Source organism: Podarcis melisellensis (genome assembly GCF_964234715.1).
Source record: "Podarcis melisellensis genome assembly, chromosome: 14".
Taxonomy (NCBI): domain Eukaryota; kingdom Metazoa; phylum Chordata; class Lepidosauria; order Squamata; family Lacertidae; genus Podarcis; species Podarcis melisellensis.
Window position 1 is genome coordinate 45900455 of NC_138546.1, and position 16745 is coordinate 45917199.

Genomic DNA, 16745 nt, shown 5'->3' on the forward strand with positions numbered 1-16745 from the left:
ACATCCACATTGCCCCCCCCACCGCTGTCCTGCAGGGTGAGGCTGCTGCCAAAAGTCCAGACTTTGTTCCTGCTGCCTGGGCTGATGGGAGTCATAGTTCAACAATATGTGGAGAGTTCCAGGTTGGACTCGCCAGTTGCAGTCACCTGATTAGTCACCAAACGCCAAAGCTGCCCAGGATTTTTGTAATCCAAATGTCCCTTGACTCAGGTGATGGCCCTCCAGGCAGAGCAGGACTCACAGATCTAATCATCCTTAACCATTTGCCATTCTGCTTCCCCATCCCTGCTCAGATGTGCTCAGATGTGCTCAGTTTGTAGTCTTGCGGTCCCGAGCACAGCCTCACATGGCAAATCTTATATAGGTAAAGGGACCCCTGAGTGTTAGGTCCAGTTGTGGCTGACTCTGGGGTTGCGGCGCTCATCTCGCTATACTGGCCAAGGGAGCCAGCGTACAGCTTCCAGGTCATGTGGCCAGCATGACTAAGCCACTTCTGGCGAACCAGAGCAGCGCACAGAAACACCGTTTACCTTCCCGCCGGAGTGGTACCTATTTATCTACTTGCACTTTGACGTGCTTTCGAACTGCTAGGTTGGCAGGAGCAGGGACTGAGCAACGGGAGCTCACCCCATCGTGGGGATTTGAACCGCCGACCTTCTAATCGGCAAGTCCTAGGCTCTGTGGTTTAACCCACAGCGCCACCCGCGTCCCAATAAATCTTATATACATCTAACTCAAAAGTCAATGTGGCTTATTCCAACGTAAGTTGGTATAGGATTGCAGTCTTAAAACAGCTCTTTCAGCAACTGATCCAAGCACTAGGAAACACAGCACACCATTCCCAAGACGTTGTCAGTCCAGAAACTCTCAGAAATGTCAATAGTCGCTCACATAAGAAAAACGGTCAGCACCAATGAGAAATCAGGGCTGTGGGCTGGCATCAATTTCTGTGTTCTCTGAAGTTCAAAAACCACTGCAGGGATCTCAAAAAGTTGCTAACAGTCCACAAGGATGACTCACTCATTAGGTTGACTCACTACAAGGGAGGATGGCTAAGCTAAGACTTCTTATGCAAGCATGAACTGCAAAGTGCCACATGTTCCACACTCACAAGAAAGCAATCTTTTAGTGTGGCACTGGATTTCTCTGGAAATCCCTGTCTACGCCTTCACTGTACTGCTTTTCAATGCCTGCTAAATATATTTTCTGTTTCGGGAAGCATAAAACCCAGCCATTTAGTTCTTTTATGCATACGTGCTTTTAAAACTTGAGTTTGGTCCTTTTGTTGTGTCAATGGTTTTTAAAGTCTGTTTTTAATTGCTATCTTTTAAATGAATGGGACACAGGTGGCGCTGTGGGTTAAAGCCTCAGCGCCTAGGACTTGCCGATCGAAAGGTCGGCGGTTCGAATCCCTGCGGCGGGGTGCGCTCCCGCTGCTCAGTCCCAGCGCCTGCCAACCTAGCAGTTCGAAAGCACCTCCGGGTGCAAGTACCGGTAGATAAATAGGGACCGCTTACTAGCAGGAAGGTAAACGGCATTTCCGTGTGCGGCTCTGGCTCGCCAGAGCAGCGATGTCACGCTGGCCACGTGACCCGGAAGTGTCTCCGGACAGCGCTGGCCCCTGGCCTCTTAAGTGAGATGGGCGCACAACCCCAGAGTCTGTCAAGACTGGCCCGTACCGGCAGGGGTACCTTTACCTTTACCTTTACTAAATGAATATTTCATACTATTTAAAACAACTTTGAGATTTATTTCACTGATTAAATAGTATACAATTCTTGCTTTAAAAGAGGGGAAGATACAATATCATCATTTGAACAAAGTATTTAAGAAAGATAGGATATGAGGGTTTGGGGAACAAATATCACAACTGGAGCGAGATCTGTTGGAATGGAATGTAAAAGTGCTGCCTAAAATGTAAAAGATATTCTTGGAATGGGAGACAAAGGATGAGCAAGTAAAATCCTCAATGATACACACTGGGCAATAGATATTGGTCATAATATAGATATGGAAGCATGAGAACGATTGTGGAATACGGATATAAAATTTACAGCAGGCTACGGTCTAAGAGAAAATTATATGAAAATGATATATCGAGGGTACCTAACACCAAGTAAATTGGCAAAAATGTATAAATCCAAATCAAATAAGTGCTGGAAATATAAAGAGAAAGAAGATTCTTTTTATCATATGTGGTGGTCTTGTAGTAAGGTTATACCTTACTGGGAAATGATATATAATGAATTGAAAAAGATGTTTAAAATAAAGTTTGTAAAAAAACCCAAAAGCTTTCCTCTTGGGAATTTTAGGGACAGAACTACCCAAAGTGTATAGAAATTTATTCATGTATGCGACTACAGTGGCAGGAATGTTACTTGCCCAAAAATGGAAAGACGAAGAAGTCCCAGCGAAAAAAGAATGGTTACAAAAACTTAAGGAATATGCAGAAATGGCGGAACTTACCAGAAAAATAAGAAATCAAGATGACAAACTTTTTATAAAAGAATGGAAATGGTTTATGGAATATTTACAAATAAACTGTAAACAGATAAGAACATTGGCAGGATTATTATATTAACCTGCAGTTTTATAAGAATATATCTTTAGAGCGGATGACTAAATGAGTAAATTAATTTGGTTATGCAGAAAATATAAAAAACAAATTTCAGGAACCGCAGAAAGAGGGGTAAAGAAGTCGAGTTTTGAAATATTGAAATGATTGTAAAATTATTGAAATGCATGAAACTGAAAATCCTAGTAAATAAAAATAGAGAGTTCTCTAAATCAGCCCTTTCACTTGTATACATAGAGCTTCCATTACTGGCCCGCAGCTTAATAATAGCCATTTGGCAGCTGGTGCAGAGCCAATTCCGAATGGCCAGGCAGAAGTCGCCTCTGCAAGCCTTGGCTTGCCCGGTTGCTCTCTGTCCTCCCAGGCGATTCTCCTCTTCCTCCTCTTCTCCTGGGTATCCCTCAAGGCCAGGGAGAACGCCTGGCGCATCAAGCTCGCTGATCAGCTAGGTCCTTTGTTAGCAGCAGGGAACGAAACAGACCTCTAGGAAATCGCTGTAATAAAAGAGCTTCCTCCCTCCTCCTGGTCCATTGGCCAAGTTCACCAGGGCACCCAAAGCCCAGGAAAAATAATCTGCTTTATCCTCGAGAAGGAGGTTCATAGCCTCACAGAACTATCAACTATCCGCGAAACTGTAGATTTGTGCTTGCGTTGTTTACTTGTGGTTGCTCACGAGAGAGAGGGAAAAGTGCATTTTGCACATTCTCCAAGACACCTTTTCCTTCATTTATACTTCCAATGCGGAGAGGGGAGGGAAGCAAGGCCCAATGCTGAAATCTGCACAATGTAAATACCTCTGGCACTTTAATAAGTAAGAAGAGCCCAACTGGATCAGGTCCATCTGTAGCCAGGGCTGGGGAAGGGTGCTGGAATACCTCTCCCATTATCCCTGGGTCCACGGTCCAAGCTGGCTGGGGCTGATGGGAGTTGGAGTCCAGCATCCAGAGAACCAAAGGTCCCCCCCCCCCAGAAATCACAAACCGGACACGTGGGAAACTGCCCTCCCTGATTTCATGCCCCAGGTCGCCTGATCCTATGAGACAGGCTGCCACTGGACGTCGGGGCTCCATGGAAGGACTGCCACGGCGGTTGCCGATCCACCTCTCCTCCTTTCCAAGCCCTCTAAGCGAGCGGCCCCCGTTCCCTACATCTGGTGGCGATGAGTTCCACAGGTTCCTTCTCCCTACTTTCGACGAGCCCTTCCTCAGTCTCTCTCTCCCGAGCATCCATTCGCTTCCCAACACGAAAGAAAAGCGCTTGGTGCCCATCTGTTTCATGCCGCCTCGCCGGGAGGGATGCCCCCCGACGTAACCACAAACGCTTAGGGGGCCTCCACCTTTTCCCGACCCCCCCACCCCACCCCGCCTCCGGGCCTGGATGCCAACAGCACCCCACATCTCCCTCCAGGGCACCGATTTTTCCCCGTGCGCCCCGACGGCGCGTACCTGTTCTCTGGGCGCACGCTCAGGAAATAGCTGCGCCGCTCGGGCCGATGCTCCACTAGGGGCCCGTTGTCCTCGCCGTCGCTGCCCTGGCCGGGGCTGTACGCCGAGTAAGGGCCGTTGCCCGAGTAGGAGCGGCCCAGGGGCCTCCGCCTGGAGCCCATCTGCCCCGCAGCGAAGAGCGGCGCTCGGTCTCTCCCGGCCGGGAAAAGTGGGGAGCTGGTGGCGGCGGCAGGGCGCGCGGGGGTCCCGGGCGGCTCCCAGTCCGCTTCGACGCCGCGCAGCGCGGCAGCCGTCAATCACGCGCGGCCGCCCGCCGAACCCGCTATTTATAGTGGTCCGCACATGGGGCTGTCACTCAGGGACGGCGGGGCGGACCCGCGCCCGGCGCGCTCCCTGCCCGTCGGGGCCCCCGCGCTGCTGGCTCGCTGCGAGACGGAGCCGACGGCACGGCTGTCCTGGCGTGGTGCCGGATTTACGTATAAGCTAAACAAGCTGTAGCTCAGGGCCCCACACTCTTGGGGGGGTCCCAAAAATTTAAAGGAGGAAAAAACAGGATGTACATTTCCAAATTATAAGAAAAAAAACCCCAAATAAAATAAAACATACAGCAACAGTGTTTTGTTTCGTCTTGTGTTGTGTTGTGTAGGCTCCTATGATGTAAGTAATGGGCCCTGTTACATTGTACAGGTTATAACACTTAATTTCATATTTATAAAGCTATTTATAATTATTACTAGTTTGCAACATATATCACCTGTTATTATTTCATGTTATAGTAAGTTTCTAGAGACTAGATTATGAGTTTGTAAGTTGTGTTTCTAAAGGAACTTTTGTTATTGCCAAATACCAATGTGTTTGCATTATTAAGTTTGTTACAAATAAATCATTTTAAGTTAGAGCTTAATAATTATTTCACTATTAATATACTTCTTAATTGTATTTCACTATCGATATACTTCTTCTTAATTGTATTTCAGTTCAACAATTCCTTTGATAAAATGCATATTTTGTTATGTGCAAATGGTTTTAGATATATATTAGGTCCATAAATTACCATATAGCATATATTAAACATAAAAAAGCAACAATTTGTTGTCGACAATGGACAGCTGGACATATAAATGGTCCCATTACCTGCAGTAGCTTAGGGCCTCATCAAACCTAAATCTGGTCCTGGGGGCCGAAACCTGGACATGCTGATTTATAAGGTGGCGGTGCAAACAGGGCTGTAGCTAGGGGGTGGTGAGGTGGATCCCCACCAGAGGCGCAGGCGACGGGGGAGCAAAATTGGCTTTAAAATATGTCCATAAATATGTCTATAAATAAAAATATTGATTAGTGTGTGAGGAATTGAATGGGTGGAGTGGGATGGTGGAGGAGAGGTGGAAAGAAAAAGCTAATTGGTCTGTGACTAGGGGGTGCAATCTGGATAGCTCTGCCCGGGGCGCAAGATCACCTAGCTACGGCTCTGGGTGCAAACCGATAACACGGGGCTCTAATTTCTAGAGAAATTCAATCCCTTTCACCATAGTGGAGAAGGCTCTCACTGAGAGTTGCATGCCGATTTGCACATGCTAATTTATAGGCACAGATGCAAACTGATGAATATTTGCTATATTTTCGATAGAAATTCAATTGTATCAGGAATGGGAAACTTGTTTGGGAAATAGATATTGGTCATAATATAGATATGGAAGCATGGGAACAGTTGTGGAATATGGAGATAAAATTTACAGCATGCTATGGTCTAAGAGAAAATCATATGAAAATGATATATCGATGGTACCTAACACCGAGTATATTGGCAAAATGTATAAATCCAAATCAAATAAATGTTGGAAATGTAAAGAGAAAGAAGGTTCTTTTTATCCTATGTGATGGTCTTGTAGTATGGTTAAAGCATATAGGGAAATGATATATAATGACTTGAAAAATATGTTTAAAATAACATTTGTTTTTAAAAGCCCAGAAGCCTTCTTTAGGGAATTATAGGGACAGCACTAGGTATTATAGGGGTAAAGGTAAAGGTACCCCTGACCGTCAGGTCCAGTCGCGGATGACTCTGGGGTTGCGCGCTCATCTCGCTCTATAGGCCGAGCTGGCGTTTGTCCGCAGACAGCTTCTAGGTCATATGGCCAGCATGACTAAGCCGCTTATGGCGAACCAGAGCAGCACACGGAAATTCTGTTTATCTTCCCGCTGGAGCGGTACCTATTTATCTACTTGCACTTTGTGCTTTCGAACTGCTAGGTTGGCAGGAGCCGGGACCGAGCAACGGGAGCTCACCCATCGCGGGGATTCGAACCACTGACCTTCTGGCTGGCAAGCCCTAAGCCCAGGAGTCAGCAACCTTTTTCAGTCGTGGGCTGGTCCACCGTCCCTCAAACCATGTGGTGGGCTGGACTATATTTTGGGGGAGGGGAAACACACGAACGAATTCCTATGCCTCACCAGAAGCGGCTTAGTCATGCTGGCCACATGACCCGGAAAAACTGTCTGCGGACAAACGGCCCGTAAAGTGAGATGAGCACTACAACCCCAGAGTCGTTCGCAACTGGACTTAACTGTCAGAGGTCCTTTACCTCTACCTTTAAGCTGCCCAGAGTGGCAGGGGAAACCCAGCCAGATGGGCAGGGTATAAATAATAAAATTATTGTTGTTGTTGTTGTTGTTGTTATTATTATTATTATTATTATTATTATTATTATGAGGATCCTAAGGGAGAGGCTTGAATTTAAGGGCAATGCTAAAACCAAGATCTGGTTTTCAGCCTGAAGCATTAACAGGTGCTGACCTCAGGTGGCAGTTGTGGAAATTACAGCAGGTTTTGCAAGCTGAGTATCACTGTGGCTACTCTGCAGTTCTCTCTTTGTCTCTGCCTCTCTCTTGAATGACTATTAAAGTGGCATAATGGTGCTTTTGAAGAATTGATGCTTTTGAATTATGGTGCTGGAGGAGACTCTTGCAAGTCCCATGGACTGCAAAAAGATCAAACCTATACATTCTGAAGGAAATCTACCCTGAGTGCTCACTAGAAGGACAGACCGTGAAGCTGAGGCTCCAATACTTTGGCCACCTCATGAGAAGAGAAGACTTCCTGGAAAAGACCCTGATGTTGGGGAAGATGGAGGGCACAAGGAGAAGGGGACGGCAAAGGATGAGATGGTTGTACAGTGTTCTCGAGGCTACCAGCATGAGTTTGACCAAACTGAGGGAGGCAGTGGAAGACAGGAGTGCCTGGCGTGCTCTGGTCCATGGGGTCACGAAGAGTCAGACATGACTAAAAGACTAAACAACAACAACAACAATGGTGCTTTACCTGTATAGCGCAGGTAGGGCCACTGTTGAGGCAAAGCTAAATGCAGCTGGTCTCTCAGCAGAACTGATGTTGTAGCCCTGCTTCCCTTCCCTTCCCTATCCCTCCCTCTGCTCTGCAGCCCAAATATATGGCTGCTGTTAGAGGTCTGTGAATCCTTGCACAGGTGGTGGCAGCCCTTTTTACAAAATGTAATTTAAGAACATTGGAAGTGGCCTTAAAGCAGCTCAGACTATTGGTCTGCTGAGCCCAGTCTTGGATACACTGTCTGGTAGCAGCTCTCTAGGGTGCCAAACGGAGGTCTTCCACACAGGACTGGCCCTATATATTTTGGCACCTGGGGAGAACCACAAAATGACATTCCCTTCTGCATGAGGAAAAAAGAGGTGGAGATAATGCACTGTGCTAGAGGCCGCATGATTTTCCACTGTCTTCTGATTGCTTCTCTTATTTCTTTTATATTGTATTTTATTACATTACAATTTGAAGTCCATAGAATAAAATGTAAAGTGTCACAATAAAAAGCAATACAAGAAGCAATCAGAACACAATGGAAAATCAAGTCTTCACCTGCTGTTCATGACTGTTGCTCCCCATGTTCTTCACAGACACACTGCAGACCCCCTAAATTAAGCTTGCAAACCCCCTATAGAAGGTGCTGCACAGATTTAAGTTTGCACCTGAAGCATGAACATGAAACACAAGCAGGAATGGCTGGTGTATAACTCAGACTTGAGCTTTCCAGCTCAGCAGTGATAGCCCCACAGAAGATTACGTATTTGAGTTTCTGACCCATCTTCCCGTCTGTGCAAGCAGAATGGAGAAAGGACAGGCAATTCAGAAAACTTTATCCACTGTGCAAGCACTTGCTATATCTACACTTTCTGACGCTCGTTAATGTCCATTACATCTTTTCCAAAACTACTTGACAAGTTAGGGGGATGCTTGAAACGAGAGGCTTCGGTAGCAAAGATGCCAAGCCTGCTCTTCGAGGCCTGAGGTTCTTGGAGATAAAAGAAGTCATTAACAAGGCACAAACAAAGGACATCATCCGTGTGTCAATGCGCCCCTGGTCTGAAATGAATGAAATAACCTTTTACATAATCCCATTAGCATTTTCAGTGAAAATGATGGCATTTGAGCAGATAGTTAAAAGAATGTTTTTTTCCTTCTGCTTCAGAAAGGCCAAAAGTATTTATCTGATTTAATATTTTAAGATTGATATTAAGCAATAGAGAAAAGCATGTGGCATGCTGTGAGTCAGCTGCAGACTACCCAGCTTTTTGCAAGGTGCTCCAGCTGTAGGAGTTATAGTAGGCAACTTCCCGGCAGGAGAGAAAACAGTTCATGTCACTGGAGAACCATCTGCTGCTTCATTTGGTTCCGCCAAAATGGAACTGCATGGAGGGTTCTAAAAATGTCCCTTCTGTTCACAATATTGATTACACTTGTATACTACATATATAACTTGAGTTCTCTCAGATGCATTTTTATGAATTAGGTAAAGGTAAAGGTACCATAAAGAAGGCTGATCGCTTTTGAATTCTGGTGCTGGAGGAGACTCTTGAGAGTCCCATGGACTGCAAGAAGATCAAACCTATCCATTCTGAAGGAAATCAGCCCTGAGTGCTCACTGGAAGGACAGATCCTGAACTGAGGCTCCAATACTTTGGCCACATTATGAGAAAAGAAGACTCCCTGGAAAAGACCCTGATGTTGGGAAAGATGGAGGGCACAAGGAGAAGGGGACGGCAGAGGACGAGATGGTTGGACAGCGTTCTCGAAGCTACAAACATGAGTCTGACCAAATTGTGGGAGGCAGTGGAAGAGAGGAGTGCCTGGCGTGCTCTGGTCCATGGGGTCACGAAGAGTCGGACACGACTAAACAACAAAGGTAGCCCTGCCCGTACAGGCCAGTCGTGTCTGACTCTAGGGTTGCGTGCTCATCTCGCTCTAGAAGCCGTGAGCCGGCGCCGTCCAAAGACACTTCTGGGTCACGTGGCCAGTGAATAAAATTCATTAATTTTATGAATTAATTACTATTAATAAACAAGGTTAACCCTGGTTAACCCTTTTATGCCTGAAGGGTAAATTAGTATATTACAGCACTTACTACTTTGCCTTTTCAGGAAAAAAAAGAACCTTTTTGAGCCAAGGTGCAAGGGAATATACACATGCAAAATGGTTGTGGGATATTGTTTAAAGACTTAACTGGGATGTTACCTAATCTGGATTTTTTTGTCTGTGAAATGTTGGAGGGTATGCAATTGAGGCATCTAATCATAGCCTGCATTTTTATCCAGGCTATATATTAATCAGGATCTGTATTTTAAAATGAGCTTAAAGATTTTCAAATGTTTCATGCCAGGCAGAAGACCAGCTGCCTAAGAACCTTGGCAAGATGTTTATTCTCCTGGACAAGGGGTCCCTTGATTTATAGCAGAAAACAATTCTCAAAGTCGTAAAAAGGCAATTACTAGCTAAGAGCAAGGTTACACTGACCCTACAAATTAAGCATTGGTAAATAGTAAAATGAGCCATATCTTCTTCCTAAGGTTAAAAAGGTCAAGAGCAATGGAAAAGCATCTGGCTGGCAGAAAGGGAGGGAGTATTTTGGGAAATCTTTTTCTAAAGTTGCTTCTTTCTTAAACTGAGATCCTTTTAAGATTTCTTTTCCTTTTAAAAGGTTATTTATGTTATGTATGAAATATATTAGCTTAAATGTAATTATGCAAAGGATTTAGAAACTAAGAAATGTTAAAACCTTATGCTAGATTCTTATTTCATAGAATCATGGTTATAAGAGACCACAGGGGCCATTGAGTCCAGCCCCCTGCCAGACAGGAGACGCCATCGAGCATTCCTGATATATGGTTGTCAGGCTTTTTGTTTAAAGACCTCCAAAAGGAGATCTTTCATTGATGATGCATGAGAATGTGAACTCAAGATCCTTGACATCTGTTTAAGATAAAAATTTAAAACCATTAACCATCTGTTTTGGAGGGCAAGGAGGGCAAGAGGTGAGCTGGTAATTAAGGTTCCTTGTTGAGATAAATGTAAGATAAATGACTACTTATTTGTCATTTATAGATAGAAGAATAAATAGATAGATAGATAGATAGATAGATAGATAGATAGATAGATAGAAGAATATATAGCTTTTGTCTCCCATAAAAGGTAATATGAAATGGGTGTATCTTTTGTGATTGGTTCTAGCAAACAGCCAATGGGAATTTCAACCAGGCTGATTGGACAGAGGCAGCCAAAGGAGGAGCAAGGAGGCTGGGCTGAGGGAATATAAGTGCTGGCCATAATGGCAGGAGCCCAGGCCAGAGCTTGGTAACCATATACCACTGTGCCTCTCATTTATTTGTCTGACAAATAAATTATTATTTTAATTTCTCTATTGCTGCGGTGAATATTTCATTCCAGCTAAGCGTTAACCACAAGCAGGGTGCTACACAATCATCTTCATATGATTCTATGATTATTGAATGAAACCTAGTTGTATACCAGTGAGTAAATCACTTCCAGTTCTGCTCTGCAACATCTCTGCTTGGATTGATTGACATAACAAAGTCTTGCTTGGCCCAGCACAATAGCAGCCCTATATAAGGAAAGAAAAAATACCAAAACCCAAATATACTGAGGGTCTGATTGTCAGTTGCTTCAACTCCAAGTTCTTGTCTGTTGCTTCCCTGCTGCTTCCTTTGGACTGCGTTGTCCGGACTTTGGTTTCTTGTTGGACTTTGGGTTTAGATTATTGATTTCATCTTCTTATGAAACTTTTGGGGAACTGCCTGTTCTGTTAAATCTGACCTTTGGCTGCCTCTGCTCAGTCCCTGAACTGTCCCAGTTTATCTGAAGCATCTTTTCTTCAGACACAAATCCTACAAAGAATAGCATTGCCCCATTCCCAACAGTAAAAGGGATATTTAAAAATCACTTATCACAACTGATAACAACATAAATTTACTGGAACCTGTTGAAATTTGAACTGACAACTGGATATTTCATGGAGACCTGCAGATCAAAATGTGGAAACAAAACTGAAAGCCAGAAGTGCTTTAGTGGGCTTCACATATGAGTCAGAATTCCAAACTCCATGAACTTTGAGCACATAAAGCCATCGCTGCTTATATAATCTCCCTTCTAGATACTGACACTAAACAGATAATAATACTAATAGGGAGGCTCACCTGGCACCTTCATTATACACCTTTAGGTTCCAGGTGAAAATGTTCCTCAACCAGGCCTTGGGCTGAGTAACATCCTTTTAAATATGTTTGTGGGATGGGGTGGGAGGAGGGGTTTGTGGTTTGGTTTGGTCTTTGTTCTTGTTTTTATTATGTACTGTGTATTTTTATATAGTATTTTTATGCTGTGAACAGCCCTGAGATCTTAGATGAAGGGTGGTATACAAATTTAATAAAACAACAACACAGTCTGAACTATTCAAACATGGATTAGGAATATCAGGGTAGATTCCCCCCCCCCCCATTGGAGAGGGGTACTGTGTGGACTTTAAAAAATAATGAAATTTGTCTTGTTTTTTATTTTATTTTTATTTTTTTATTATTAATTTGCCAACCGTTGGGAAGTCACATTGTGTTCTAGTTGCAGCTTCTGAACTGTTTTCAAGGGACATCGCATAAGGCGAATCCTGAAGTAACCAGAGGCTGTGGTCAAGTTATCCCTGTCCAGACGGGGTTATAACTGAGCTGGTACTCAGCACTACCAAGGCCACCTGTGTCTCAGGGTTGGCAGTTCAAACATGGGCACAGCCAGGATTTATGTTGGGGTGGGGGCAGGCTTCATGTTGTGGGGAGAAGAACCTCAGTTAATTAAGTATTTTTATTGATTTACTTGATTCTGGGGAGCAGCTGTCCCCCTGTCTCCCTTGGCTACACCAAGGTACTCCCATTGGTGCTTAAAGGCCAAAATAATGTAGGGCCTCCTTCCCTACAGGCCCCCTTGGGTGTTAAGATGCTCTTGGTCAGGGGTAGGCAACCTAAGGCCCGGGGGCTGGATGCGGCTCAATCGCCTTCTCAATCTGGCCCGCAGACGGTCCAGGAATCAGCATGTTTTTACATGAGTAGAATGTGTCCTTTTATTTAAAATAATAATAAATAATAATAATTTTTATTTATACCCCACCCTCCCCAGCCAAGACTGGGCTCAGGGCGGCTAACACCAAATATAAAAACAATTGATTAGAATACAGCTTAAAAAACAAAATTAAAATACAACATTAAAACATTAAAATGCAGCCTCATTTCAGTGGAACTCAATCAAAAACTTTTGGGGGGATAAAAACGTCAAGTCTTCACCAAGGCTAACTACCCAGACTGGTCCTACATGGGCCAGAAAAAAAGCCAAGGAAGTCCCCTGATACAGAAGGGGGGGCATGTCTTCTTCACCTTCTTCTTCGCTACAATATATCAATTTATTTCCAATTGTCAATGTCAAAAGGGACTAAAATCTATAAAATTCATAGAAAATCAACGTGCCAATTTGCTCAATTTCTCTAGGACTCTATCACACCTCCCCTGTCCTCCATAATCCCTCAAGCAAGGTGTCAAGACCCTAATCCTGTCAAATCACTCTGCCAAGCCTTTCCTCCAGGCAATGCCAGTACATGGACCATTGTCTTCTCATCAGGATGTGCTTATCTGCGCATATCTCCAGCTCTGCATATTCCCCCTCCCTCCTCCATATGTTAATCCGCGTAACCCAACCTCTCTTTAAAATATTCATGATGTAACCTGTGTAACCCAACCTCTCTTTAATGTATTCATGATGTAACTATGATGTATTTTGCACTGTATTCTGGGACATGGAGGGAAGTTTCAAAAGTTTATGTCACCCCTTTCTTGCTGTTCAATCTCGCCTTGAACCTGTTGCGCAATAAACTTGGATCTTCTGCAGCTTGCTCCTGTCTCTGGCTGAGCTCATTTTCCTCCACAGGGACCCGCGGACTGAGTCCGACGAGCTGGGTGGCAGAGGAGCCTCGCACCCAGATTTTACCGTAACATCCCCAAATAGGAGTTCCAACACAGAAGGAGAAAAGAAAAAAGAAAGAGGCGGAGGGAATCAAATTGACTCCAAGCCAAAGGCCAGGCGGAACAACTCTGTCTTACAGGCCCTGTGGAAAGAAATCAGATCCTGCAAGGCCCTGGTCTCATGAGATAGATGCATCTCTGGGTTATTTGTGGGGCCTGCCTGGTGTTTTGACATGAGTAGAATGTGTCCTTTTATTTAAAATGCATCTCTGGGTTATTTGTGGAGCTTGCCTGGTGTTTTGACATGAGTAGAATGTGTGCTTTTATTTAAAATGCATCTCTGGGTTATTTGTGGGGCCTGCCTGGTGTTTTGACATGAGTAGAATGTGTGCTTTTATTTAAAATGCATCTCTGGGTTATTTGTGGGGCCTGCCTGGTGTTTTGACATGAGTAGAATGTGTCCTTTTATTTAAAATGCATCTCTGGGTTATTTGTGGAGCTTGCCTGGTGTTTTTACATGAGTAGAATGTGTCCTTTTATTTAAAATGCATCTCTGGGTTATTTGTGGGGCACAGGAATTCGTTCATTCCCCCCCCAAAAATATAGTCCGGCCCCCCACATGGTCTGAGGGATTGTCGACCTGCCCACGGCTGAAAAAGGTTGCTGACCCCTGCTCTTGATACTTCTCTTGCCCTCAGAAGTTCAGGAGGTGGCAGCTCAGAAGAAGACATTCTCTGCGGCAGACTCTAAATTGTGAAATTCTCTCTCTGTAAAGGTGCTTCTGGCACCATCCTTATGTAGTTTCTGTCATCTGCTGAAGGCACAGCTCTTTACCCTGGTCTTTGACATCACACACACGGGCCCTTATTCTTGGGATGGTTTTTTATATTATATTATTGATATTATATTTGATATTATATTATATTTTATTGATCCAAGAGAAACCTCTACAAACCTGCTCCTTCAGTGGGGGTGTGACCCCATGTAGTGCAGGTTGCACACCACTCAGCCAGGTAAAAGCATCACCTGCTAACAGCATCTCAGCCTTGTCTGGATTAAGCACCAGTTTATTGGCCCTCATCCAGCCCATTATTGCATCCAAGCATGCCAAATAAATCCCCCACTAGCGATCACAACAACATATCATTGCCCTTGTAGAAAATATTGCAGTTTGAATGCTGTGGAAATGCGACGTTCCTCCTGTGAAGGGGCAACATGTGCAGAAAGGGGCACTGCTGATCGTACCCCATTGTCTACATATAGGCATCATTGTTGGTGGGGACCCCATGAGAGAAGCTGCATAACTTTGGGGGCAGAGGCAATTTCAGTGGTGTAACCTTTTTTGTGAAATGATCTCTCTGGAGAGGTTTGCCTGGCAACTACCCTGTTATCTTTGTGGGGCCACCCAAAACTCTTTCCTTTTCCCCGGCCTTTCGTTATGCTTCTTATGCTGTTTTCTTTTTTAAAATCTATTTAATTTATTTTTTGGTGGAACAATTTAAAACAAAAATTCATCAGCAATAAAAAAATCTCTCACTAGAGCCCCTCACATGTTGAAATAGCAAGGCCATGGGATCCAGCTGCAATGTCAACCTCTTGCCACACACATAAGGATCCTTCACACAGCAGTGAGTGGGGCAGCTACACTCTATGGCAGCAGAGGGTATCCCTAGAGTTTTTGTTATGGAAAAATCAGGGGTTGGCTTTTGCTGCCCAACACCCCAAGGGACTCGTTCTGGCAATTCCTGCAGCAAGCTGGTGCCAAAGGCATTGATCTGCTTTCCTTGGGGCCACATCAGCAAGTCATCTGGGCAGCCTAGGACCTCCACAAACACTGCCCAGGTTTGCACTGCGGGGGGGGGGGCATCATTTTGGTGCTGGCAAAAAGCAACCCACCCACCCCCACCTCGCAGGGGTGTTATGAGGATTAATAAGCAGGACCTGAACCGCTTGGAGGAAGAAGAGATGTATGAAGTCATGGGGAGGTCACTTTGGAGCTGGCAAAAAAAACAAAACCCTACCTCGCAGGGGTGTTATGAGGATCAAAAAGCAGGACCTGAACAGCGTGGAGGAAGAAGCAAATAAATAGCATGAGGGAAATAATGAAGTGAAGAAACAACAATGAAATAAATTATGTCTACCACCCTAAACCCCTTGGAAGAAGAACACAAATAAACTTGTTCCTATAACATTTGAAAGCCACCCTGGGGAAGGCTGGTTTGTTCCCTCCTTTTAAGGTAGGTGAGAAATGCTATTATGTGCAGTCATTCATTGCTTTCGGTGCCTTTCAGGGTTTATTACTGCAAATAACAAGAAAGGGCTGAAATGGTGAGGCTGCTGAAGGTGTAAAGAGGCGGAGGGAACATTTTTTCATATGTGGTGGTAAAAGAGTAAGAGTACTGGGAAATGATCTATAATGAATTGAAAAAAAAAATGTTTAAAATTATTTTCCCAAAAAACTCAGAGTCCTTTCTGTTGGGGATAATTCAGACTGAAATTCCCCAGGTGTCAGAAAAGGTTATTTATGTAGGCAACAACTGCGGCCCGTGTCTTGTTAGCCCTGTTATGAGAAAAAAATTGTTCCTTTTCCCTTATGGGGTACCGAAGAGCCCCTATAGAGTCCTTTTGTAGGTTCTCTATTGGTAGGAGAAAATAACAGAGACCAACCAGAGAATATTGAGAAGCAAAGCAGCTAGTAAGCCTGATCTTTATTAAAGCTGTTGCAACAGGGTGCTCCCCTCACACGCAGGAAAGGAGGAGGACCTCAAACAAAGGTGTGCAAGCCCTTATATAGACATTTTAAATTGCCCACCCTGGAGTCCAAGACCACCCCCAGACACATCATACATACATCACAGACGGGCAGTGACGTAGCGTGGGTTGTCAGCACCCGGGGCAAGGCAAGTAATTTGTGCCCCCTAACCCGTGGATTTGCGCCCCCTAACCCGTGGATTTGTGCACCCTAACGCCCAGATGTTGCGCCCGATGCGGCCGCCCCCCCTGCACCCCCCACGCTATGCCACTGCAGACGGGGTGGACTACAACAGAAATCTGAGTACGTTGTTTTTTTTCTCCTGTCTGCTAGGTTACTTGATTGGAATACCTGGGCATCCTGACCACTCTTTTGTTATGATAATTACTCAACTCCTGAATCCAGGTCACAGGTTCACCCTATTCATCTCTTAAATGTGCCCCTGAGACAGGATTTGTGAGCAAAGAGACAATGGGGAGGCTCCCCATTTCCTTCGACCTTGCAGAGAAATATCTGGGGTCAATTTGGAAGAGAGAAAATAGTTTCAGGACTTTTCCGTGGGTTTCAGACATGTGGTTTACATATTTGTATGTGTTTGCTTGGTACATTTATGAACATCTATTACCGTATATAAGACTTAAAATTCTTATAACAG

At 44.5% G+C, this 16745-nt stretch overlaps 1 protein-coding gene across 2 annotated transcripts in view; it reads right to left on the reverse strand.

The window, feature by feature from the left end:
- ALPK3 (alpha kinase 3) overlaps nt 1-4310 on the reverse strand; it is a 75168-nt gene extending 70858 nt beyond the window's left edge. For both annotated transcript variants that reach the window (XM_081887571.1, XM_081887570.1), the window contains exon 1: nt 4021-4310. In XM_081887571.1, the coding sequence (XP_081743697.1) occupies nt 4021-4181 (161 nt within the window). In that variant the 5' untranslated portion in view covers nt 4182-4310. The remainder of the gene's footprint in view (nt 1-4020) is intronic.
- Nucleotides 4311-16745: the final 12435 nt, after the last annotated feature.